This window comes from Mus pahari, chromosome 8 (assembly GCF_900095145.1).
Source record: "Mus pahari chromosome 8, PAHARI_EIJ_v1.1, whole genome shotgun sequence".
NCBI classification, from domain to species: domain Eukaryota; kingdom Metazoa; phylum Chordata; class Mammalia; order Rodentia; family Muridae; genus Mus; species Mus pahari.
The window spans coordinates 87,683,331-87,709,628 of NC_034597.1; the positions used below are offsets into that span (position 1 = coordinate 87,683,331).

The following is a 26,298-nucleotide window of genomic DNA, read 5'->3' on the forward strand; positions in this document are numbered from 1 at the left end:
ATATTGGAACTCCTGGAACCAGAGTACAGTTGCCTAACAGCCATCATGTTAGCGCCAAGAATCAACCTCAGATCCTCTGGAAGAGTAGCCAGTGCTTGCCTCTTAGCTGCTGAGCCACCTTTCCAGCACCTGGTAAAGAGCTGTCTTGTGTTTTCCAATAGATCAAATCTGAGGTCTACCACACACTAGGCAAGTTAACCACTAAGCTGTATGCTATAAGCCCAATTCAACAGCAAAAAACTTATACAGAAAATTGAAGCTTGTTTCCTTGGGTGAATGGCTTTTTTTTTTCTTCCAAGAACATAACCATACTTGTTTACATATTGTCTGGATGCTTATAAACTACAATCATAAGCACCATAGTGGTGCAATGGCTAGAGTTCAGCCAACAGTCTGAAATGCTGTGGCCTTTAGGAACAGGGTTGCAGCAGTCTCGGTCACTGATCCATTTTATTTGGACCAAACACTTTGTAAGACTGTCTTCCTTTGGATACATCAAGTTCTGCCTTGCTGGGAAGTGGTGGCAACACCTTTAATCCCAGCACTTGTGAGGCAGAGGCAGGCAGATTTCAGAGTTCGAGGACAGCCTGGTCTACAGTTTGTTCCAGGACAGCCGGGTCTATACAGGTTTTTTCTCAAAAAAAAAAAAAAAAAAAAAAAAGTTCTGCCTTAACGTATAGATGTTTTCCACAGTAACAGAAAGCTGAAAAACAAAAACAAAATCAACAATACCAAATACCCGTGTATTTGTAAAACTTGTATAGCTAGATCCACAAATACCTGGGGATTTGTATAGAACTACTTAACTGGAAACGGAGTAAGCAAAGTTAATAAAATACTCCTAAATACCAATACCAATTAATAAATCTGGGATTTGCAAGATAAGGGCAATCTGGCAAACCAAATGAAACTTCATTTGTTCCTTCTAATCTGTCTTTACTACAGCCCCTCCTCACCTGTATAACTGGATATAACTACAATTCCTAAGCTGTTATCTGTTTTTGTGAGTAAGCAAACATTAAAGTGCCACCTTTCCTCCTCCTCGGTGAGGCCCCTGAACTTAACCCGTTAACAACAAAACTCAGTGTTCCAAATCAGATCAAGATACTCCAGTTTTTGCTTTCCTATAATCCTGAAACATTCACAACCGTTTGAGGACACTGGTAAAGGAGAGAAGTCTTTTCAAAATAATATGAACACAATGTAAGTAGGCAAATTAAAATGGCAAAAAGATTAAATGCCAAACACTGACAGGTGAAGATTTAGAAAGGCTTGTTCTTTGCTTCTAAAATGTTATTTTCCTCAGAAATTGACAGGTTGTTTTCTATACGAAAGTACTTAGATAATATTAATCTGTTCTTCAATGAGAAGATGAATACTCCATTTAAATGATCATCACAGATCTCTAAAGTTGTTATTGTCACCATTTAAGTGATGGATATTCAAATGAATTTTTCTGCATAATTTTTGTTGTTGCAGAAGCACAGTATAAGATAGATTCAGTCAGCAACTCAATAAAAATGCAAATTTCTGAAAATTATTGAAATATATTTAAAAGTAGCTATCACACAGGAGTTTGTAAGTATGCTTTCAATTTTGTTGCCGTTGTCAAAGTAGACAGTCTTTGAAGTGTTCTGTTGAATGTAGCTACTTCTCAAGTTTCCTCTTCTTTCCCCCTCGCCCATTAAGATCTGTGTCTGAAACATCAGGAGGAATATTTATTCCTGGTATCTAAAAAAGGATAAATGGGGGGAAAAAAAATCACACGATTAGAAGCATCAGATAAGAAATAACTTTTACCTCACCTTCCCCCTTTACCACTACCACTTCCAACTGTACACAGATTTTCCAGTGGAGGAGATGGCGATGGGAAGGCTGCAACATCCAAACACAATTATACACCTTAAGCAACCAAGGTTCAGAAGTTAAGCCAAGGGTCTCTGAAGCTTTCCCCAGTGTATGAAGGTACACACCTACAATCTCAGCACTCGGGGAGAACAGGCAGGAAGCTCACTGCAAGTTCAAGGCCAACCTTGTCTACACAGCAAGACACCCGAGAAGCTTCAATGTGGGCAGTGAGTTTATAATGTAACAGCTCTTCCAATTTACACCAATGGATTTATAATGCAGCAGACAACAAGCATCAAAAGCCAAAAGCTTAAAACCAGTATCTTAGCCAGGCTTGGAAGCACACACCTTTAATCCCAGCACTTGGGAAGCAGAGGCAGTCATATCTGAGCTAAGGTGCATAGCAAGTTCCAGGACAGCCAGGCTACACAGAAACTCTGCCTCAAAAAAAAAAAAAAAAAAAAAACGAAAATGAGGAAAAGCACCCATACTTCAGTTGTCTCCTCTAAGACTAGAGTAAAGGCACCAGCAAGAGAACTGAAGAGTCTTAGATGTTAGCTTAGGACCTCTAGTATCTGATGCCTGGAGTCCAATGGTGTGGGTAATATGCAAAGGACTGCTATGCAAAGACTTGGAATACCTAGAATCTTAACAACTACATCACTCACAAAATATGTTAATTATACCATAACAGTAAATTAAATTTGGTCTCACCTGTGGTTCTACGAGGGCCATTCGGATTTTCTGATGTTGAAGATTTGATGAATCTAATGTGATTTTCACTTTAACTTTATCAAACACATGGAACACTGTACCTTCTATTCTGAGTGAAGGTATCTTGAAAAAAGAAAACATTTTTTTTCTTAAACTTGAATCTCAATTCTATTTCTGGATTACACTCCACAGTAATTTAAATGTTAAATATAGAGTTGGAAGGGAAATGAGCTAGGCTGTAGAGAGAACTGGAGGGAAAAAGTGAGGGGTGGATATGATCAAGATATATTGCACCCGTGTATGAAATTTTCAAAGAATAAAAGAACCCACAATGTAAGCACCTAGTATTCAATTGAAAAACCCATATTAACCTAAAAGTCTCAAATGTATTTACATGCACACTTCATCTTGTCACTAAGGTGGTCCTGATAATGCATTCGTTCATCTTAGCGAATCAGCCGATTGCGGTAAAGGAACAGAGCATACCCTGTAAGTATTTTCTTAAGAAATATAAGTCTAAGCCGGGCGTGGTGGCGCATGCCTTTAATCCCAGCACTTGGGAGGCAGAGACAGGCGGATTTCTGAGTTCGAGGCCAGCATGGCCTACAGAGTGAGTTCCAGAACAGCCAGGGCTAAACAGAGAAACCCTGTCTCGAAAAACCAAAAAAAAAAAAAAAAAAAAAAAAAAAAAAGTAAGTCTAGTAGAGGATGTGTGAGATAAGACACAATGGGGAAACTGAGAAGGAAAAGCAGCACACTCACTCCCCCGAGCGAGCGCCCAGGAAGCACGGCAGGCATGTGCATGGAGGACGGCACTTTCTGAGGAAGAGCAAAGTTCAGTGGATGAAATGTGAAGTCTCTGCCATGTGTTTTTGAGACTTAGGACATAGATACACATTTAAACAACTTATAGCTATGGTTTGCCAATTGGTAAAAAAAATATGCCTTTCTTCCAAAGAAGGTTTAAGTAATACCTTACCTCATCATCGTAAGCAAGGCGTGGCTTTGGTTTATCTTTTTCTTCAAAGAAAACTGTTCCTTCTAAGCCATACTTTGGAATTAACACCACAATTGCATTTTTTCTTACAAAGAGAATATAGGCTTCTTCACTTACTATTCCTTTGCTTTTGAAAAACAACTGCAAAATAACATACACTCTTGTTAGAAGTTCTCCTCTGAAATTCAGTACAAAATGAACGAAATTTCCTACCCTTAGCACTGCAGACAAATACCTGCGTGTGAAAAGCCACTGAAGCACGCTGGGCATACTGAGCCATTTTATGCCGGAAATTGAGGTTGTTACATATCTGTGAAAGCTTGTGTTTGTCCGTCAACTCAGGGTAAGTACAATCAGCCCCAATCGCTACAGCTAGCAGCCGATGCACAATTATGTCCGCATATCTACATACGGAAGAGCAAATAAGAATGATGGCAAATTAGTTTTAAAGTCTTTAATTAAAAATTAGCCTTTTTAAAAAATGTTTTACTTTTGTATGGAAAAACAATACCTTCTAATAGGAGAGGTGAAATGTGTGTATATGGGGGAGGCTAAGCCATAGTGGTGAAAATCATTATCCATCCCAGAACAAAAATACACAGCTTGCATCATACAACGAGTGGCCAGTATCCTCAATAGAGTATTCAGGTATGGGAAATCAGGAGATTCAGCACGGTCCAAAGAGTCAGCCAAAGATTTGGCTGTATCAGTCTTAATTTCCAGATTCTGTTAATAAAAGGGAGAGAAGCACCAAATGAAACAAGTCAAAACTCTCTGTCCCTCCTACCGGCTCTCCCTGTGTCTCTCAGAGACCCCTCACACTGTGTAGCCTTGGGTGGCTTGGACCTCAGAGACTAGACTACCTGTGACTTGAGCACTGGGACTAAGGCATACACCAGCATCCACAGCCAGAATTACTGTCCTGTCTTTACTAAGTATGAATAGACCAAATACACAGTGTTTGTGCCCAGACAGTATGAACACATACATTTTATCGGATAACTTGGGGCACTACAAATAACTTTAAAATAATGATTGTTTTGTATAGTATTAAAGCTTTAAAAACCCTGAGTGCATTTGAAAGTATCAAGACTTTGGAAAAGTTCCAAGGGAGAGGACATGCCACTACTTTCTCATACCCCAGTATATGCTTGCTTCTCTCTAAGTGTGTGTGTGTGTGTGTGGGGGGAATAAAGTAGCTACATTTCCTGCAGTATGTTTGGAGTCTTCGTTACATACTGTCCTTCATGGAAAAGGAAAGAGAAGTGAAGACAAGTAACAAGCTGGGCAGTAACAGCGCTCTGTCCATCAAGCTCCGCTGCTGCATTGTAGCTCACAGGGAACACCTCTGCCTCCTCCCTGATTTTACCCATGTCTTAGGAGAAAAACAATCCCCCAGTATACAGGAACCAGGAGCTGCGGCAGTATTGATGGATAAAGATGTCCTACATGCACTATAAACCCAGAAACTCATCCCATACTATTCGAGTAATGTCCAGTGAGCCAATGCTATTTGTTACATGCCTGTAATAGGAGAAAATGGCCTATACAGGATCCGAGGAAAACCAAAGTAAGCTAGGTCATGCCAAGCCTAAGTATGACAAAAGTAAAGACAGAGAGGGAGGAAGAACGTCCAGAGTCAGACAAATGAGCTTAAAGAAAATGCCTGTAAGTCTTGCCAACAGGCCAATTTTATGGATGCATTTTCTCAATTGAGGTTCAGCCCTCTCAGATGACTCTAGCTTGTGCCAAGTTGACAAGAAACTAGCCAGGACACCATGTATAAAAAGATGGAAGAGCACACTATGTCTAAGATACTGTAAATAACGTAGGTTAAATCATTTGGCTTTAGGACTGGGTACACCTCACTGGACATAAAGGATATTAAGATATAGCTGGTGGCAATGTATATGCAGGAAAAGATGTCCTTACCAAGTCACTTTTTTTTTTAAATATAAAAAAACTAGTTTATTTTACAGCAATTGAAATTTTATAAATAACTGAATATTAATTTTTCAGTGTAATATACAGATTATAAGACACATACATATTACTTTTCAATCGTTACCTTGGACTTAGCAGCCTTAACAAGAACTTCATAATTGGAGGGAGGCGGAGCTGGGTGTTTCCGAAGCAAAGCATGTTCAGAAAACTCTTCGTGAATTTTTTTTGCGACAGAAATATTAGCGAGTAACATAAATTCTTCCACCATGGAATTTGTTTCTCTGTCAGTCATGAAAATCATTAAGTAAGGAAAGAGAAACTGAGATACTTATCACACTTATTCACAAGCTAACATTTCTAGTGCTAATGAACACACTTCCTATGTAAACACATTAACCTCTAACACCTATCTATTTTTAATACCTTATGATTATTTAATGTCTCAGCTTCTATACTAACAGTCTATTAACTGTCTCTCCTGAACAAATCTAGTATGCCAGGATCTTTTCAAACTGAACTCAAAGGAAAAAAATGGAAGCTTTACTAACATTTTAAACATAAATACAAAGCCAACATCTTTACCTCCTCTTACAAAAAAAAAAAAAAACAAAAAAACCAAAAAAACAAAACAAAACAAAAAAACAAACAAAAAAACAACTATGAAAATAAACTTTCCTGTCATTGTGAGTGGGATAAAACAAAACATGAAAAATTGTGAAAAGAAAAGAACTTAGCTTCAAAAACTTTACATTTTCTTAAGACTCTCTTTTTTTTTTTTTTTTTTTAAATTATGTGCATGCTGCAGGTGTGCATGCTGGGAAACTCCTTTGGGTCCTCTCAAAATAGCAGTAACGTAAGCAATCCCTTCAGATGCAAAGCCGTGCTCCCTTGCTATCTCTGTATACTATGATATAAAAAGTAAGTTCACGTTGACTTCCTACTCTAACTGCAACAACTGCTTTAGGCGTAAATGCCCTGGTGATTAGTATCGACAGGAGCCGTTACGTTTAAATGGAACGTATACTATCTATCTGTAAAGGTCCATACCTCAGCTCCTTGGTCTGCAGATCGATCGGGTCGTGAGTTTCGCTGTCCATGTGGAATCGGATCTCTGGAGAAGACAGAGTCAAAGCCCTGAGTAAAGATGAAAGAAATCACTCAGAGGAGCCAAGGACAAAGAAAAGATTCTACACAGAATTCCTTTAAAACAGAAAATGTGTGTATAAGTATATAAGAGCTTTTCTTAGGAAGGCTTTATGACCATCTACAAAGCTTTATGTTCGATTTTAAAATAAAGCCCAAGGCCTTATGTTTTTATTAAGCTACATAAATATGCAACCACAAAAGCAGCTACAAATAGCAAACTGCCAATATTTCATCTTCTGTGGCAAACAAAGTATTGTGAAGGCACTGACAGGGCAGTGTACGCAGGCTAGTCAGAGACGCTGCATAGGCAACTGCAGGAGACTCATGAAACAGCTCCCACTGAAGCATCGTAAGCACTGACAGCTAGTCCCATGAGACTGCTGTAGGTCAGAGAACATTCCATGCTAAGGGTTCTGTGTGGATCTTAATGATGGTCTCCTTCGCCAGGTTCCCAAGGTCACACACAGTGAGGTGTCGTCAGAGGTGCTGCTACTTTCATCAAGTTCCAAATCAACCTGAAAGCCTGTTTGTTGGTGGTTGGTTTTGTTCTTTCAGTTTTCTGAGACAGGGGCTTTTAGCTTTGGTTAGACTTGGACTAGTTATTTAGAGCAGGCTGGCCAAGAATAGAAATCATCCACTTGCCTCTGCCTCCTGAGTGCAGAGATTAAAGGCAGGTGTCACTAGGCTGTAGATAAAGTTAATTAAAGGTTGGAGCATCACAGAGAACTTAAGAAAGAACAACGTTAACCTTATGCCTAGGTTTGAGAAGCAGCTTTACTCTAGTTTGATAACTGTTTTCATGCAAATACCTAATCTGTAAAGATTTTAAATTTCATATTTAATTATTCAAATATGGTAGTCACTGACCACACACTGTAATTTAGCATTATCTGTGGCTAGGAGTATGTAAAAATGCTCACTTGGTAATATTCAGGAATTTATGTTAGGCACACTGTATGAGCAGCATTTGATTCACCAGCAAAACCATTTTTCTTAACTGCTGGTGGCAAAACCTTGGGACCAACCTCTGAAAGGCTCTTGTACATGGTTTCCTCTTACAGCAGTCTTTCAACATTGCAGCTCCTTTTAACTGCCTTCGTTCCAAAAAGTTTGAGCTGCCATTCCTCTATGCCTGTGGCAAATGGCCATGATAAAAGTCTATTGCGTAGTCTACCAGCTAATTAACCACTGTTCTAACAATATACACTAAAGAAACCAAATGTTAGCTCAACATTGTAACTGATTAAATCATGTATTAATAGATATTTTTAGAACATACCCCTTTTCAATCCTTCCCTTTTTTAGAATTTTAGCTAGTTGATTTAGTCCCCGGAGACTAGTGGTAATATCATCATTCATAGCCGCCGAATCAATTCTCATCTGTGCTTCAGCATATGTAAGAGAAGCCTAAGAAAGAAACCAGAGGTTAATATAATTCTCATGGCTGATGAGAGCACTTTTACATCTGACCCATACTTAGTGTATGTTTGTGTATTTATATGTTAGTCCTGGGTCACACATGCCACCACACACATATGGTGGTTAGAGGTACTGTTTCTCCCTGTCCTGGTTCAAGACAGGGTCTCCTGTTTACTGCTTGATAAGCCAGGAGAGGTGGTCCAGTCAGTGGTGGTTCTTGTGTCCTTACAGGAGCACACTGGGATTACAGATCTGTACACAATATCCAGCTTTCTATGAGCTCTGGAAATCCTACCTTGTGTACTCAGGCTTGCACAGCAAGCTTTTTATATACTCCATACCTCTAAACTGTATTATTTTATGTCACATTCCCACTACCCAAATATCCATGCTTTCAGGAAGCCTAAAATAACAAGAGAAATCTATAGCAATACTTAAATTTACACCTATGATTTCTAGTTTGCTTAACTCAAGCAATCGTTATATAATATGAGCAATTTCCATTAAAATAAAGGAAAATGGCAGTTTTTCTAATACTTCCTTATTTAAACCAGTATATTTTTAGAAAATACTAGAATAAAACACATATCAGGTTCAGGCTAGTCTCTAACATCCTTTAAAAAGGATTATTACTCCCCTACTCTGGCAAATATGAAGAGTCTAGAAGTATTTTACAGGACACTAACCAACAAAACAGAACCCAAAATGGGGAAAAAATGAAAAGTTCAAAGCAATCTCTAGTAACAGATAATCCAAATATGGAAATAGCTGCTCCTATTCCTATTTCTGTCCAGGTGGAACGATATTAAAAGATAAAAGTAGCTTTATAATTAAAATTCACAAACCACATAAGGGAGTAACTTAGTACAGGCTAAGTCAAGTTTCTCAGAGTACCTTTATCTACTAAGGACTAAGAATTCTCTTTCCAGAAAAATGTCTATATGTTCATTAATTTTTCATTTTAATTCATATAATTTTGTTAAAACAACTATGCCACCAGGTTAATGGTAGTTAATCCCAGCACACAGGAGAGAGGGGCAGGCAGATCTCTTTTGGCTACACACATCCAAACCCTGTCTTGATCAAACAACAAGAAAAAACTATTCAGAGGATTATTACCTCAAAATACTCTAAAAATATGAATCTCTAAAAGTCAAAATCATTGCCACATCACTGTGCTCGTAATAGCACTTTCTACTAGTCATCAGAACAGAGTGATACTAACTTGGAACTAAAAAACTGACTGAAAACATCATTCTATGAAAAGCATGTGGCATACATTGGAGAACTAGTTATTTAGCACAAGGTGAGGATGGCTAGAAGAGAATACGGGGAGAGGTGCAAAAATAAAAAAAACTCTCTATTCTGTTGAATATGATTTCAGGTGAGTTCTACTGTTATCTAACTATAATTTATGGTCTCAATGATACACATGCTAATTTTTCAAACAGTAATATTTTTAACTACAAATAATCTCCATTACTATGATTAAAGATTTACAGTCTAAAGTTCTTTAGTTGAGGTGTGTAGGTTCTAAGTTCATGAATACTGGCCAACTACTACATAAAGTAATTTTGGATGACATCAATAATTAAGCAAATGTTAAATTCTGAAACAAACTAGGGACTACAATTAACAATGGAAATTTTAATTTTATAGAATCTAACTTTTTCAAAAAAAAGAAATTAAGAGCACAAAAATTTGAAATATCAGAAATGAATCATACACTAACCTTTGAATTAATGACACTTTTGGTAAATCTCGTCTTTAATATTTCAGCATTATGATTCATTTCCCAAATACAGGAAAATGCCAACCTTCAGGGAAAAAGAGATGGTATTGGGTTATGGGAATCAATTAATGTAGTGAACAAGTCACTCATCAAAAATAATGCAGAACTACCTGTCAACGTTGGATCTTAAGGAACAGAGGTTGGAGCTGAGCAACTCTGGAACCATGTCAATCCTCTGGAAGAGAGGACGGCAAACCGCAGTTACACAGGCATAGCCATAGTCATCTCCACTCAGAAACAGTCATAGTTCATTCCCACTTACAAATAGCACCAGGAGAGCAAGAAGGGGTGGGGTTTGTTCTGGTCATGTTGACTAGAGAATTAAGAAAATAATAAAGACGGCAGGAAAAGACACAAAATTGTTACAGAAGGCAGTAAGGGTGGAATTAATGCTAGTGGACTGAGGTTTCAGTTCCACTACCTGTCCTGTCAAAAATCTGAAATTTCTGGTCTTTCTTTATAAGCTGGTACCTGGTAACTTACAAACCCTTACCAACCGAGATTTTCCCACTGCTAAACCACAACTACAGAGTTTTAAATAGACTCAAAAGTAAAAAATAAACTTTTGAGTTTTACAGTGTACTATGAACATGAATTTATAATATTACCAGTCTTAGTCAGGGTTTCTATTCCTGCACAAACATCATGAACAAGAATCAAGTTGGAGAGGAAAGGGTTTATTTAGCTTATATTTCCATACTGCTGTTGATCACCAAAGGAAGTCAGGACTGGAACCCAAGCAGGTCAGAAAGCAGGAGCTGATGCAGAAGCCATGGAGGGATGTTCTTTACTGGCTTGCTTCCCCTGGCTTGCTCAGCCTGCTCTCTTATAGAACCAAGACTGCCAGCCACCCACAAGGGGACCTCCCCCATTGATCACTATTAAGAAAATGCCTTACAGCTGGATCTCATGGAGGCATTTTCCCAACTGAAGCTCCTTTCTCTGTGATAACTCCAGCTGTGTCAAGTTGGCACAAAACTAGCAAGTAAATTACCCTTTCCCCTCTTCCCATTTCATCATCTGGTCTATATAAATTTATAAAACCAATATTTTAAAGGGTTTTAATTGTATGTGTATACCTGTATACACACACACACACACACACACACACACACACACACACACACACACGCACACAACATGTGCATGCCTGGTACCTAAGGAGGCCAGTAAAGGACACTGAATCCCCTGGAAATGTAGGTACACTGTTATAAGCCATCATGTGGGTGGTAGGAATTGATCCCAAGTCATCTGGAAACGCAGCCAATGCTTTTACCTTTTAAGACATCTCCTCAGTGCCCCCACCCCACCCCCCAAATCATACTTAAAGAACATAATTTATATCAACTATATTTAAGTGTTGTTTGGATCACTCAATAGCAAATTACAATTTTTGTTTGTGTTTGAGTGTGGCATATGTACATGTACATAGAGGCCTGACTAGAAAACTCCTTGATCACATTCCACTCTATTTTTTTTTAAAGATAGAGTATCACTGAACCTGGACTTTGCTGATTTGTCTGTTCTGGTCAATGACCTTCAGTGCTAGGATTACAGGTGTGATACAGTTTCTATTTGGCTGTCGGAACTGACTCTGGTCCTCATGCTTGGGTGGCAGGTACTTTATAACTGAGCCACTGCCTCAGGCCATAAAATGCAGTATTAATATTCTCTGTAACCTAGGACACCTTCATCCATGCATTTCTTTTAGATAACTATATCATGCAGTTACAGACTGTGATTGCTCATGAAAACCAAAAGTTCCTGGCTCAGCCTTCTGGAGGCTGAGGGAGGAAAATCAAGTTTGAGGCCATCAAGACCCCACGCCCATCAAAACAAAACACAATGCAAAGTGCTATGATCAGTATAATATTTGAAAGTTAATATATTTACCTTTTCACAAAGATAAACAGTTGTTCCTCTTCTTGCAGATTCTTGATCCAATGCATTTCCTGGCCTGATAAAATGGCTAACATCCGCAATATGAACACCGACCTTAAAAAGATAAAATTAAAAGATGTCACTCAGCATAATAAATAGTTGACTTACAATGGGATTTAGATCAGAAGAAATGTAGCTAAACAGAAAATGGACTTGGTCACACCAACTAATTCAACTCTGACATATGACTACATATGGTTTTTACAGCTAGACTTTTATAGTCTGTCCTGGATAAAAAAAAAATCAATGAAACCTAGAACTGAACCAACCACATTAGCTAAGAGTGTAGGAACAGTTTCAGTACCTCCAAGTTTCCATTGCTGAGCTCTCTACAATGCAGGGCATCATCTATGTCAGTGCATCCTGGAGGGTCCACACTGCAAACACACAGATGTCTCAGGTCTTCTCGGTTTTTCATGTCCTAGAGAACACCATGTTAAAGAAAAAACAACAACATAAAACTGGGAGGAATAAATAGCAACACCACTCTCTTAGGAAACAAATATTTCCATAAAAATAAGTCAGTTTTCCATGCTATAGAGAAACTTGTTCTATGCTACTAATTCTACAGCCTGGAGACATCATCTTTCAGTGAAAAAAAGCAAGTAATTTATGTAACAACTTAAAAAGGAGTTATGTGAGAATTCTGAGTGCTGATGAGAAAACTCCAAGAAAACAAGTCTTGTGACCTCATTTCTTTGAAAACATGAAACTGTTCTTGGACTATGCTTCCGTGCTACTCCCAGGTGTAGAAGATAGGAGTGAGTTTAGATTATTCATCACAGCTGCCTATTGTTATTTGCTTATATGCCTCTTTGGAAAAACATGTTTTTGACACATGTGACTTGTCCTTGTAATTGTACCCCTTACTTGTTTACCTATATTTAACCCTCAGAGTATAAACTGTCTGATGCTCTGAATCAAGTTGGCTATTGCATAAGACTTCATTGTGCCTCATTTTTAGTCTCCATTCTCCCATGCTCCACTACCTTTAGAACTATAAACACCTAACAATGCTGTAACTCTAAATGTGAAGCAGCAGCCATGGTTTCTACATTATTTAAAGACATATGTAGAAATTAAACTACATCGTGGTCTGGTTTCTAGGGCAAACAGGGTAACTTAGTAAAAAACCCAACTGAAAAGAAAAACCAAAATGTAAAATAGGACTAAGGATTTACTCCAGTGGTCCAGTGGTGACTTACATAAGGCCCTAGGTTCAATCACCAATTCAGACAACAAAGAAACAAACACTCTGGGCTAAGATAACAATGTGTAAGTCACTGCAGATTGTTCTCAACTAACCTCCTCAGTAATGCTCCAGGGCATCTTCGGCAGGAAGCTAAGAACAGCCTGGGAAAAGGGCTGATGAGGAACATCATGCTCAAGCAGCAAAACTTCTGTTTCTGTCTCCTTCTCTCCAACATCACCTAAATTCTTTACAAAGTGTCCCTGAAATCAAAGGTATTAATCAGAAAGGCACACTTTACAACTAAGTCATATTTTATTGTACTGAATCTTCCATCCCGTTATGTATCGCCTCAGCAGTTCTCCACTGTTCTCTAACAACATATTAAAACAACTCATTGGGGGTGGAGACATGGCTGAGTGGTCAAGAACACTGCTCTTGCAGAGGACCCAAGTTCATTACCCAGCACCCACGTGATGGCTCACAGTGATCTGGGATGGCTCTAGGACTGACAGCAACAGCTGGCCTCCCTGGGCACAGGGCATATACTGTGGCACACAGACATATGTGAAGACAAAATGCCCATACACATGAAAACAAATAAAATAATCAAGCAAAAAATCCTTTAGTAAATCACAAGTTTTTAGGGGAAAATAAAGACTTTTAACTATCTTTGAGGGCCTGACTTTAGACCACAATGCATACGTTTAGTCCCCGTTAACCTTCAATGTAACATACACTTTATAAGTAATAGCTTCAAATTTTTATTAAAATTTATTTGACCAACATTCTTCTTCCATAAAGTTTGTCAGTAAAGGTTTTATAGCAATTTGAGTAAAAGTAGCCACATAACTTATACTGAAATTAGATAAAATTCATCTATGCTACAAATAGGTAAGTAAATAAGTACCGTATTTTCACTAAAAATCAATATTAGTTAAATTTTTAATTAAATAGACAAAGATAAAATTGATATTTTAAGTTTACATTTGGATATCTAGAATTTCTGGGCCAACCATCAATAGCAACAATAATTCTCCGTCCTTCTAATGCAGAAGCCTGTCTGGTTTCTATCCGAATTCGTGGAATCCTCTTATCAGCAGGTGTAAAGAGATGTCTTCTTGACTAGAGAAAATTAAAAAAAGAATTACAGTCCTGGGACCAATCACAAGTTCTAGCACATGCTATACAAGTACACTATCATGGAGTTACATCCCTAACTTAGGAAAACCAATTTACAGTCACACCAAATCTGGAAAAGGGGCAAAGGGAGAGCTTTGAATTCTAGTCGGACAGGATCACTATTCAATAATGATAGCAAGTGCTTTACTTACCTCCTTAATGTCAGACCTGGAAAGCATGCCACAATACGGTCTCCAGTTCCTTTTTATTATCCCCACAACTCTACCTGTAGGCCGTAACATTTTTTCACTTACAGCAGTCTTAAGCTGAAATATAAAAACAAAAATCTTTAGTTATATTTCTTCTAAGTAAAATGAAGTCATTTTTCTTCCAAATTAGAATATGCATATGAACTCTAATACATTCAGGTAGCATACAATGACATGAAATTTAGAATCTTTATGCTTCAAAGTTCTAGACACAAGCATACCAACTGAACAATGCTAATTGTTCCATGATAATAAAGCACTCCATAAATGATGTCAAGATGTACATAGCTGAATGAATGTGTCAAAACTCAATGTTTTCAAATTTATTGTGAGGGTCTACCGACAAAACACACTGTCTAGGAATTACGAGACTAAGATTTAATACCAGTGTAGACTAGATATATGTAGCTAATAATTAGTTAACTATGTAGTTATGGTAAAGGACATGCTATATTGTATGAAACCCATTACAAAGTAAATATATCTTTAACAGTTCTATCTTCCCAAGTTAAAAGTCAAATAAAAAATGTTAACCACTAAACAGACCCTATAATATTAGACCTCTAACAATTCCAATTGTATTATGCAAAAGTAATATTATAGTCAGACTTCAGGAAATTGACTGTAACTAATGAAAACAATAGGGACACATGCTAGACCTGTGTTATCCTCAAAAAATGGGAAAATAGGTCATCTGTGGAAGACTTGGTAATACATAAGAAATAACTCACTTTTCCGATAAGTATATTAGTAGAAACAGGATAACTAAGCATGTCTAAATACAAAGATCCAGAAATACACGTTCTAAAACAATTTTAACACTGCAAAAAATGTTCAGGAATTCAACATTTCTATTTACTTAAACTGCATTAATTCAGATCATATACAGAATGTAACAGACATCCACTTGATTCACAAATTGAAATACTTAAAACTCATTTAAGTGTAATGTCATTAAAAGAAAAAAGTTTGTGTATTTAAAACAGAAATCAACTATGTACATAACTTGCAATAAAATTAAAAGTACAGAATTTGGGAGAGACGGCTCAGTAGTTACGAGTACTGACTGCTCACAACTGTCAGGAAATCTAAATCTAGGTGATCTGACATCCTGTTCTGGCTTATGTTACACAGACACACATGCAGGCAAAAGACCCATACAAAAATGAATACAATTTTTAAAAAATTCAGAACTATGGTTTTACTGAATAAATATAAAAACAGTGGCATGTTAAACAGTCCAAGACAAAAACCAAGACTTGCTTTCTCTCATACCAGGAGTTCTCTCTCCTCATCTTTCTCCACATCATCTTCATTTTGACCTTCATCATGTAAAACCACGGAAGACGGTGCCACCCACTGACCCCTGGGCAGTAGCTCCACAGCCACAATGTCTTCATGAATAGCTCTGTTTAGATGCTTAAGTCCTTGTATAAGTATCTGTGGAGACCAATAAATGCCATGCCTTGAAATAGATTTAATGAGAATAATGAAAGCTATCTAACAGAAGGCTATAGTCTAACTATTGTATATAATATCTAGTTCTCTATGTTTTTTCTTATTTTAAAATAATCATCTGAGTGGGGCTTGTTGGGTAAATATGAATGCTAAACAAACTTATGTGATCTGAATTTGGTCCCAGAGCCCATGGTGGAGGGAGATCTGAAAATGTCCTTTATTTCACATCATACTCCCGACTCACACTCCACATCATATATACATACCATTAGTCATGTGCAAAATTAAAAATACTACTCTTCATTTTATAATCTTAATTTTTAAATTTTAATGAGAAAAACAGTTCAGTAAGTATATGGGTTTTATGACTCCACCATATACAATGTCTATAAAACATTTGGGAGAACCAAACTATTTCAATCTTAGTATCTTGGTTGATAAAATTAAAACACAACAGCTTTCATAGATTCGGTTGAAGACTAAGTGAAATGCTCCAAGTCAAAAGTTAGACAAACTTGATGAATAGCACACACTCTAAGGGCTGGCTGCTACCTACTATTATGTTTGTGAAGCTCTTTTTGTTGTATAAATACTATTTATTAAAAGTAGATACAGAACACAGAACTATACTTGACCATTCTCTTTAAAAGTGAGTTACCAGAAACTTCTGGAACAATTGGCCTCATGAAAAGTCATTGGTGTACGATGTTTATTTCTTCCTTACCAACTAGAAACAGCAGGTAAGCCTGAGAAGAAGCTGTGTCATAATGTGTTGCCTGCAAGCATGCAGATCTGAATTTAAGCCCTCAGACAACATACACTCCTGGGCACGGTGGTCCATGCCTGCCATTCAGTCCTAAGCAGGTGGAAACAGCAGCATCTCTGGAGCTGACTGGACAGCCAGTCCAGCCGAACTGGCAAGCTCTAGGTCAAAAGAAAGCCTGTTTTCCAGGAAACTGTAAAGCCATCAACTGAGGCTGTCCTCTGTCCTCGACACTCACATGTACATACATACACACATGAACTAAAAATAAAAGTGAAAGCCAGGCGGTGGTGGCGAATATCTTTATCCCAGCACTAGGAAGGCAAAGGCAGACAAATCTCTGTGAGTTCAAGGACAGTCTGGTCTACAATGGGAGTTTCAGGGCAGCCAGGGTTGCACAGAGAAACCCTGCCTTTAAAAGACCAAAACATAACATAAAATGTGGGACAAATTTAAAGCCTCATACAAAAATGTTAATCAGCTCAAGGTATTTTAGTGTATAAAGAATTTACAGAGGGGCCAGTAAGATGGCTCAGTAGTAAATCTTGGCTTGGACTCGTTCAATGCTAGTGACCCACTCCCTGGAAAAGAAAGAACCAACTACTGTACAAGCTGTTTTCTCACCTCTACACAAGCATACATGTATACACACAACAGAATCTCTTGTGCAATAGATGTTGCTGGCCTATTAGCTTAGGCAGGAAACGGGGTGGAACCTCAGCATAGAAAGAGGATTCTGGGAGAGTCAGGCATAGACAAGAGATTTACCCTGAACGCTGATGAAGACAGATGTATGAAACTGAGGCGAGATAACCCACCATGTGGCAGCACACAGAATAGAATAACCAGGTCAATTAAGTCACGAACTAGTGGGGACAAACCAAGGCATTGGGCCTAGGCATTTATTCATAATGAAATCTCAGAGTGGTTATTTCAAGGAAGTTGGGTATGGGTGGGTGAACCCTCGGCTACAAACAGGGCACTGAATGTGGGGCTCAGAGCCTGAGAAGTCCTGGGTAGAAGGAGGTTTCCTAGCCAGCTGGGAGTGGGAACCAGAGAGGCCTAGTGTAACTGCTCCTTCGGAGCCCCTGCTGTGCAGCAAGGCTGGTGGGCTGCCTACTACCTGACAGGCCTGTTAACAGCTGGCGTTAACAGGTAGACTCATGCCAGAGCTGCACAGAACACTCTCCAGCAAGTCCAGAATCTCACAGGGTGGGGACCGCAGTTTCCTAGGCCAGTCTCTGCAATGGAGGTTGGCAGGTACCACCGAGAAGCTGGCAAATGGCTCAGTGGCAGGCGAAACTGTCCCTGTCTGGGAGGTTTGGCCCTTTAAGGTTTGGCCTGCACGCCAGAGAATAGCTGCAGGCAATGGAAGCCAGTCCCAAACTGAAAAAAACCTTCTGAACAGGTACAGTATGTATTAAACTATGCTTAGGTACTAAAGAAAAAAAGAAGTTGGGTATAGACAATCATAGAAAAATAAGTAGTTTAAAAATAAGGAAATTAAGTCCTTAAGATGAGCGTTAAGAGATTAAAAGAAAATCATTTCCTATGTTAAAATGGAGAACACAATGACGAAATATATCTGGATATCACATTTTATTTCACTTATCAGCATGTGAATAATTTTATTTTCAGTTAACAATTACAATTTTATATATCCTTTTTTAGAAAGATCAGAAAAAAACAAACTTCGATATGGAGAAGACTCAAAGATGGACCTGGAGGTTACAGGCCATAGAACAGAGATTAAGAAGACCTGGAACCTACAGCAACCGTAGAAAAGTAGTTCCAGACGAGAAAAATTCACAAAGGCTTGAGATGATGCTTATTCGGAATCCCATGGGCTGTCTTAAGTCCTGAAAAGGATGATCCTAAGACTGCACATTTATCAGAGGTAGTGGATACCATCATCATCTCTGTTACATCATGTTGTATCATCAGGATACAACAATTTTTCTTAGAAATTATGATATAGGAAATGTTATGAATATATCTTACAATCCTCCAGGTCAAATAATTGAGAGATCTAACAGGACTTTGGAGACATGCTCATAAAACAGAAGGGGGGCATGGTATTTATCCAAAGATAAATTGAATAATGCTTTATTCAAATATCAACGAGATAGCAGTTGCTGAAACTCACCGGGTTTTGGAAAGGACCTCAGCATGGAAAGCAGGGAATGTGTTGCACTGGGGAAGAATTCTGCCTTTGTTTCAACAGAAAATGCTATTGATTCCATTCAAGTTGATAAAATAAGATTTAACAGGGGAAGACCCCCTGAAGATCCTGACTGCAGGCAAGAAAGAAATCAAGAACAGAACAAGTCAAGTATACGCTGATCCCTTTACACGGGAACAGCTCTGAAACTGATTGAGAGATGAAAATGTTTCCAGCTAGAAATTCAGCTATGCATAGACAATAAACCTTGTTGGCTACAGAATCCTCAAGACTTAATATCCCCATCCTTTTTAATGGCATAGATAAAAATTTTATTACAGGTTGGTTATACAATCCAAAGTAACTTATAAAAAAAGACAGGTGCTTCCCATCTCAAGCAGAGAGCCGGGAGTTGTCTTTAACTGACTAGTGCACACTGCACAGTTCATGCATATGTTATTGCAGAACTGTGCATTACTTGTGTATGTTTATGTTTACACCAACGAAGTCAGTGCAGCCCTGACAAGATGCACCTTCAGGGATGCTGAGACACCGAGGATATTTACTCCAGCATCCTGCTTGCTCCTACCTCAAACTGCCTCAATGTTGTTCCCTAAAACTTATGCATTCAGGACAACTTTAAAGAAAGCTGCTGACCCAATTAGTCCAATATCACTAAGATTGTTCTAGTCAGGTAGGACACTGGACAGCAAATGCAACAGCTAGCTTTCTTAAGACTGACCAATATCCCAAGTTTTTTGGAGGGTCTTCCAAATGGAAAGCAATGTTCCCAATCAGCAGGAAGTGACTTTAAGAAAGCCACATCCCACTCCCAAAAGACAGGGTAGATGGTTCATCCCGAATGGGATGAAAAGAAAAGGCGGGGGGGGGGGGGGGGCGGGAACTATAGTAATAACAGGATAAAAAAAGCCAAATATTTTTACATTTGGTATAGATCTTTGTATACTGATACAAAATTTAAGATTATATTTTATTACAACATACTATGTATAAGCTCCAGCTCTTGTTTAAGGTATTATACCTACATAATTCTTAAAACCGCAATTTTAAGTTCTAGTCCTTTTGAAATCTACTATTACAAACTGCTAAGGATTAAGAAAAGCAAGTTAGTAGTTAGACAAACTCATGGTCATGTCAGATACTATTCTAGTTAATTACAGTAAGATGTTTTCAAAGTTGAACAGATAGTAAACAGCTAGAGACAGGTAATTCAGATATATTATAGATACAAACTGTTCATGCTTCAACTGCTGATAGAATACTGTCCAAACTGGACAAACGAGAACAGGAAGTCGACTGTTAAGCTTTGCCAAGACAGCGTATGCAGTCCTTTCTATTCCTGCTTCACAAAAAGTCGTAAGATACTCTGGGCCAGAGGGCTGTAGATGCTCCGATGTTACAGAGGAAGTTTGGGGAACCAGCCAGGCAACCAGCTTTCGCTATTATTTCAAGTTTTGGAAGCTGCTTGCCTAAACTTTCTGTGATTCAGGTACTATTTATTCCTTCAGAGGGCTCTGATGGGGTTGAAGACTAGCTAGTCTTAAGATTAAGCTTCAGTTGTTTAGGATTATTTTTAGATCTAAGAAGATATTCTTAGGTTTACAAATAAGTTTTCATACAAAATGATTTAGGTATGGAACTCTAGCTCACCAAGATAGTACAGATGTAGCGTACTTCAAAGTTGCCAAATACAAATGGACTAGACATTGTGAATACAATCTTACCTGATAGTTTTTATAATTGTTACTATTGCACATAATTTATTACTGTAAAAGAAAAAGCCTTTCATTGGACTAAAAGAAAATGTAGAGAATCTCTTGTGCAATATACGAACTTATCACCTGTCAATAATGCTGTTGGTCTATTAGCTTAGACAGGAAATGGGGAGGTGGAAGCTCCGGTACGGAGAAAGAGGATTTTGGGATAAAGTGAGGCACATGGGAGAGTCATCTGAATGCTGGAGACAGTCACATAAACCTGAGGAGAGCTAACTAACCATGTGGAAGACATAGAATAACCTAATTAGGATACATAAGTTACAAAGTAGTGGGGAACAAGAAAAAGGTTAAGGCCTAGGAATGAATTAATAAATAATTACTCTCAGAGTTGCTATTTCTGGGAACAAAGAAACTGGGTGGAAAAGCCCGTGGTCATCCACAATAAAATTTTTAGGGGCTGGAGAGATGGCTCAGCGGTTAAGAGCACCAACTGCTCTTCTGAAGGTTCTGAGTTCAAATCCCAGCAACCACATGGTGGTTCATAACCATCCCTAACAAGATCTGATGCCCTCTTCTGAGGTGTCTGAAGACAGCTACAGTGTACTTACATATAATAAATAAATAAATAAATCTTTAAAAAAAAAAAATTTTTTTTTAAAATTTTAAAAGGCATTTATTTATATACTTACCTCTTTTTCGTCTTCTTTGTCTCCATGAATCCACACTGTAGCCTCTAAATAATTTTCCCTGCTAGCTCTGAATGTTCCTTGAAGATATGAACCAGATTTTATGCCTTGTTGGAGCTTGCTTAAGGGAAGATGCTCTGAAAATATTATTTTCCCACTTTCTATTTCATTCTATGAAATAAGCAAATGGAAAGTCTCTTTATTTCAGACACAGTTTCCACAAGTATTCATTCTACTTAAAAATCCGTATTATTAAATATATAATTGAATTTAAACAAACAGAGCAGACACTTTTCCAGACCACTTTTATCTGAGATAACTTGCTGTAAAGGTGGCATCTTTTTTGTTTGTTTGTTTGTTTTGAGACAGGGTTTCTCTGTGTAGCCCCGGCTATCCTCAAACTCAGAAATTTGCCTGCCTCTGCCTCCCAAGTGCTGGGATTAAAGGCGTGTGCCACCATGCTCGGCTAAGAAGGTGGTATCTTTTTACCAATGTTCAACACTATAGCCACTAAGTACAAATTCTCTTGAATTGTTGAAATGTGTATAATGGAATTTATATTTAAATTACATTTAATCAGCTACATGCAACTAATAACTAGTTATTAGAGTACTCCAAAATATCCAAAAATATATATTCCAAAAGGCCATTCCATAAAAGAATACTTGTGTCTTCCAGCATTCTTTTAGTTTTGTAAAGCAGTTAAAGACAAACAGGATGGGAGAAACTGTTAAAAGATAAATGTATCATGTCCTTTTAGATAGCTAGCTACCTCTGTAACAACAGCTATCATTGCAATCAGGTAAGAAACACGCCAGTCACTTGAGTTATGTTTATTTTTTTATAGTGCGTCAAAATATATTTAAGGATGGTACTGGCACATGTTTTAATCTCAGTACTCAGGAGGCAGAGGTAGTAGAATCTCTACAATTTTGAGGCAAGCCTGATCTACAGAGCAACTTCCAGGACAGCCATGGCTGTGAAGATAAACCCTGTCTCAAAGACCAAAAAAAAGTGCCACAGCTTCCCGACAGCCACTCTAACTGTACAGAGAAGTTCACTAGTCTCTGGGTCTGATTAACACCACTGCGAAGCTTTTGTTTGTGAGATCTTATGATTGATAATCATCATTGTTTTTTTTGTTGTTGTTTTGTTTTGTTTTTTGTATAAATTCTTTTTTTTTTTTTTGGTTTTTCAGACAGTTTCCCTGTATAGCCCTGGCTGTCCTGGAACTCACTTTGTAGACCAGGCTGGCTTTGAACTCAGAAATTCGCCTGCCTCTGCCTCCCAAGTGCTGTGATCAAAGGCGTGCGCCACCACACCCGGCAATGGTCATCATTTACATTTACCATAGCTACATGCCAAACAAGACAAGAATTTTATGAATGCTTCAGACTGTATTCCATTCACTTCTCTAATAATGGTATAGTTATTACTAAGTATGTGTGTACATATTTAGTACATACACTGAAAAGTTTAATTTCTCCTGCGTTTTTTTTTTTTTTCCTCCACACTGTTATAGTAACTCTGGACTTATCCCTCAGGTTCCAATCTTTGCACTGATACAGTATGATGTCTTATGCGGCCATTACAACAATTTTAAGAATAAAGTACCTTTTTGATCACAGCTCTCTGCTCTCCAACTCACTCTTATACAGCCTTTCGTTCTGTTAGCCTGACATTTAATGTAGAGCACTCAATCCTATTGTCTCACTTCAGAGTAGGCCTTTACTTAGGTCATCACTAAAGACTGCAAACTTACCAACAGAATGAATTCCTGCTTTCCACTATAGGGCCTCCTGTAACACTATGCATTTCCTTATGCCTCCCTTCCCCCCTTTAAGCTTCACATTGTATGCATGGTTGGCCTAACCACAATGGCTATTTTTATACTTTCATCTTTTCACAACAGATCATACTGAAACATACCATTTCATCGGACAAGCATGCAAGACGGTCTATAAGTTCAGGGTTAGCAGTCAGGCTCTTTACGTATTCTTCACCTGAAAAATAAGTTACTATCTTTAAATTCAAGTGCCTAGATACTGTATCTAGGCGTAAGGAAACACGGATGGTCGTCTGTTGATAGGACACCTGCCATTTTTAATAAATGAAACAAATCCCATGCCGACTGTGATCCTCAAACAGAGCAATGGGTCCAGCACATGCGAATGTTTACTATGTCAACTGCAAATAATGAGAAACCTAACAGCCACTATCTACAACTTGCTTCCTTATTAGCTCACTGAGAAGTTTAAAAATGTAAGAGGACTGATGGCTCAGCTTTACAGAGGATCTGGTTCCTGTTTCCAGCACCTGCATGGTGGCTTACCACTATCCCTTAATTCCAGTTCCAGGGTTTCCAGTGCCTACTTCTGACTTCTACATACATGTAAGCAAAAGTCACCCACATTAAAAATTGAAAACCATTTGTTTCAAATGTAAAAAGACCACATGAAATCATACAGGACAATGAAACTGTCATGTGACCATGTGGCCTGATCCTAATTTTTATATACAGTTGCAAACACAAATAAAAGCATCTACATTCAGACCTACATGTGAAAGCTGGTATTCCTTCTTGAACAGCTTTCTCTTTGTTCTTCCTGTCATTTGTTATCAGGATAACTTGTAGCTGACTTTCTGCTGACACCCTCTTCAGGTGCTCGTTGTACCATTTTGCTGCTACTCGGATGGCTCTATCATTCCTGTCATTGGCATTCTCTCCCTGCTCTTGTTCGATGTAGGTTTCTCTAAAGGTAAAAACGACAGAAAACACAAAATAAAAGTTAGCCAGTAAGGTAAAAACTTCTGGGACATAAATGTTCGACAGCCACTGGAGTTTAAAGAGGCACAAAATGAATGAGCAGCCCACAGGGGGACACTGTTTCTCTTTCTTCTTTCTTCCCCACCCCCTCCTCCTTCTCTCTAGGGGTGTGTATGTTTGTGTTTATATGTTTGTATGTGTGTGTGTTTATACACACATGTGCATGTACATTTAGTTCCTGCAGAACTTAGTTCCAAGATGTAAGAATGGGGTACACATGACAATGTTTAGAAAAGTTCTGGTTCATGAAACTTGGAACTGATAGGTAAGTGCTATTTGCACATACTTGGCAAAGGCAGACATGCTGCTAAGAACCTACAATGTATTAAATAATATCATACAACAAAATACTACTCAGTTCAAAATGTTAATAATGTCAAAGCTGAGAAAGTGACTTTAAGCATTGTAGACACACATTATCTATTGTTTACTATAATAGGCAGCTCCTATGTTTTTTTTGTTTGTTTGTTTTGTTTTCGAGACAGGGTTTTTCTGTGTAGCCCTGGCTGTCCTGGAACTCACTCTGTAGACCAGGTTGGCCTCGAATTCAGAAATTCGCCTGCCTCTGCCTCCCAAGTGGGATTAAAGAAGGCCCGGCTAAGAAGGTGGTATCTTTTTACCAATGTTCAACACTGTAGCCCCTAAGTACAAATTCTTCCAATCTTCACACTGAGTTCAAAGTCAGGAACCAGAATTACAATGAACTATGTTTAGAAATTCAATTTCATTCAATCAGATGGAAGATAAAGCTTATTAATCACAAAATCCCACATTTTTCTCCTATATATTTGTCACTCACATAATATGGTATTACAGGAGGGTAGATGGTTTTTATCGCCAAAGAATCAACCATTCAACTCAATAGACACAACGTGAAGGGAGCATTTCAGAAGTAAGAGGACGACTTTAGCCACTAGCTCCTGGTTAGGTGGCCTGACTAACACTGAGACCTTAGATGAGCCTATGTGGGTAGCACTGTCTTCCACACAGCCAGGCAACAACCAAACAGCACAGAAGCTACAGACTGTCTTTGATAAATGACTCCCAGGAAGTCTGTTAAAATGTAGGTAGCCCTGTGGTTTTGTGATGCTTACTTATGGTGCTCATTAGTGAATGTATAGAAATGCTTCTCGTGGTTATTGGTCACATCCCTGATTCGCTTATAGATGGGGGCACTCCGGTTTCTCACTTCCTGCATGACTGTCTGTAGCACAATTACATTCCTGATGGCAGGGTCCTCCAGAACATCAATCTTAAAAAAAACAAAAGCCAAACGTTAATTTCCCACCCCTTGTTCAGTTCTAACTTGTCTCTGTCCAGCCTGAATTCTTGTGACAGTTTAAAACACTGACTCTCCCTTAGGCCAAAGTGTTACTTAGGCTGTAGAAAGACGTGACAAAGTCACTGGGGGCGGGGGGGGGGGGCCTGTAGGTCTGAGACGACGATAAGCACCCGTAATCGGACCACAGAGTTGGCAATATCAGAGCTATTAATAAATAAATTATGCTGGCCCACACAATTTTTGTTCGTAGGCACTTACAAGCTGCCTGGGGGTCGCAATCTGGAGGCCACAGAAGCCCAGGTCCCCGGCTTCCAGGCACTTATAATCTAAAGCAGAAGAGACACCAGGGGTTAGAAAATTTAACGTGTCTAAAAATACGACTCCAAGAACCGACAAAAAAAAAATATATATATAGAGAGAGAGATAGATATAGATATAGCAACGTTAGGGAACCGTACTTCGGCCTGGATAGCCAGAGGCGAGCGAGGGTGGCTAAGGTACTTGCCTCTCCATCCATCATCCCAAGACCCGCCTCCCCAGTCCCCAGCGTCCCCATCTGCCACGCCCCCTCGTCACCACGCGGCCCCGCGTCCACGCACCTGGTGCAGCAGAACATTGGTGTCCGGCAGAAGGTAATGCGGCCACGGGCAGAGGCTGCTCGCCTGGTCGCGGGGCTGCAGCTCCAGGGCCGGGCCCGCGTGCGCGCCACCGCAGGCCGAGCAAGCCGGCGCGCCGCAGCCGATGTCATCCCGCAGGTAGTGCTCGCGCACGATCTTCACTACGCCGCCCGCGCGGGTCTTCTTTAAGAACGTCTTGGACCTGAGCATCTCGTCCCGCGGCGTGGAATCCCGGCCGGGGCGGAAGCCCGACCGCGGCAAAACTCGGGCGTCAGCTAAGAAACAGAGGCGCCGCCACGCGCATCCCCGCCTCTTCCCGCCCGCTGCTAATGTCACTCTCGCGAGAAAACGCGGAGGCGCGTTCTTTCCCCGACGGTCGCGGTG

At 39.0% G+C, this 26,298-nt stretch overlaps 1 protein-coding gene across 3 annotated transcripts; it reads right to left on the reverse strand.

The window, feature by feature from the left end:
* Positions 1-924: 924 nt before the first annotated feature.
* Dis3 (DIS3 homolog, exosome endoribonuclease and 3'-5' exoribonuclease) lies at positions 925-26,223 on the reverse strand. 3 transcript variants are annotated; one of them, XM_029541797.1, is made up of 22 exons: positions 25,897-25,906; positions 25,556-25,623; positions 25,110-25,267; positions 23,748-23,941; positions 23,118-23,191; positions 21,192-21,359; positions 15,657-15,821; positions 14,325-14,438; positions 13,978-14,115; positions 13,107-13,253; positions 12,106-12,222; positions 11,754-11,855; positions 9,971-10,035; positions 9,801-9,885; positions 7,929-8,056; positions 6,551-6,637; positions 5,628-5,784; positions 4,071-4,285; positions 3,795-3,963; positions 3,542-3,700; positions 2,563-2,685; positions 925-1,731 (listed from the first exon to the last, which is right to left on the reverse strand). In XM_029541797.1, exons 3-22 carry the CDS (start codon positions 25,211-25,213, stop codon positions 1,648-1,650), a joined length of 2,595 nt encoding a protein of 864 aa, XP_029397657.1. In that variant the 5' UTR covers positions 25,214-25,267; positions 25,556-25,623; positions 25,897-25,906; the 3' UTR covers positions 925-1,647. The 3 variants fall into 3 exon arrangements, with proteins under 3 accessions (XP_029397657.1, XP_021058713.1, XP_021058714.1); XM_021203054.2 differs by lacking the exon at positions 25,556-25,623 and having other exon boundaries at positions 25,897-26,223; XM_021203055.2 differs by lacking the exon at positions 25,110-25,267 and having other exon boundaries at positions 25,897-26,223.
* Between the last annotated feature and the right edge of the window lie 75 nt (positions 26,224-26,298).

What these genes read in the sequence shown, in the direction of transcription:
- Dis3 (XM_021203054.2), bottom strand. Translation starts at nt 26,124, where the DNA reads ATGCTCAGGTCCAAGACGTTCTTAAAGAAGACCCGCGCGGGCGGCGTA. An exon ending in ACAAAGAAGACGAAAAAGAG is followed by an intron (nt 15,822 to 21,191) that starts GTAAGTATATAA and finishes TGGTCTCCACAG; the next exon opens with ATACTTATACAAGGACTTAA. An exon ending in TTCACCTCTCCTATTAGAAG is followed by an intron (nt 3,964 to 4,070) that starts GTATTGTTTTTC and finishes TTCCGTATGTAG; the next exon opens with ATATGCGGACATAATTGTGC.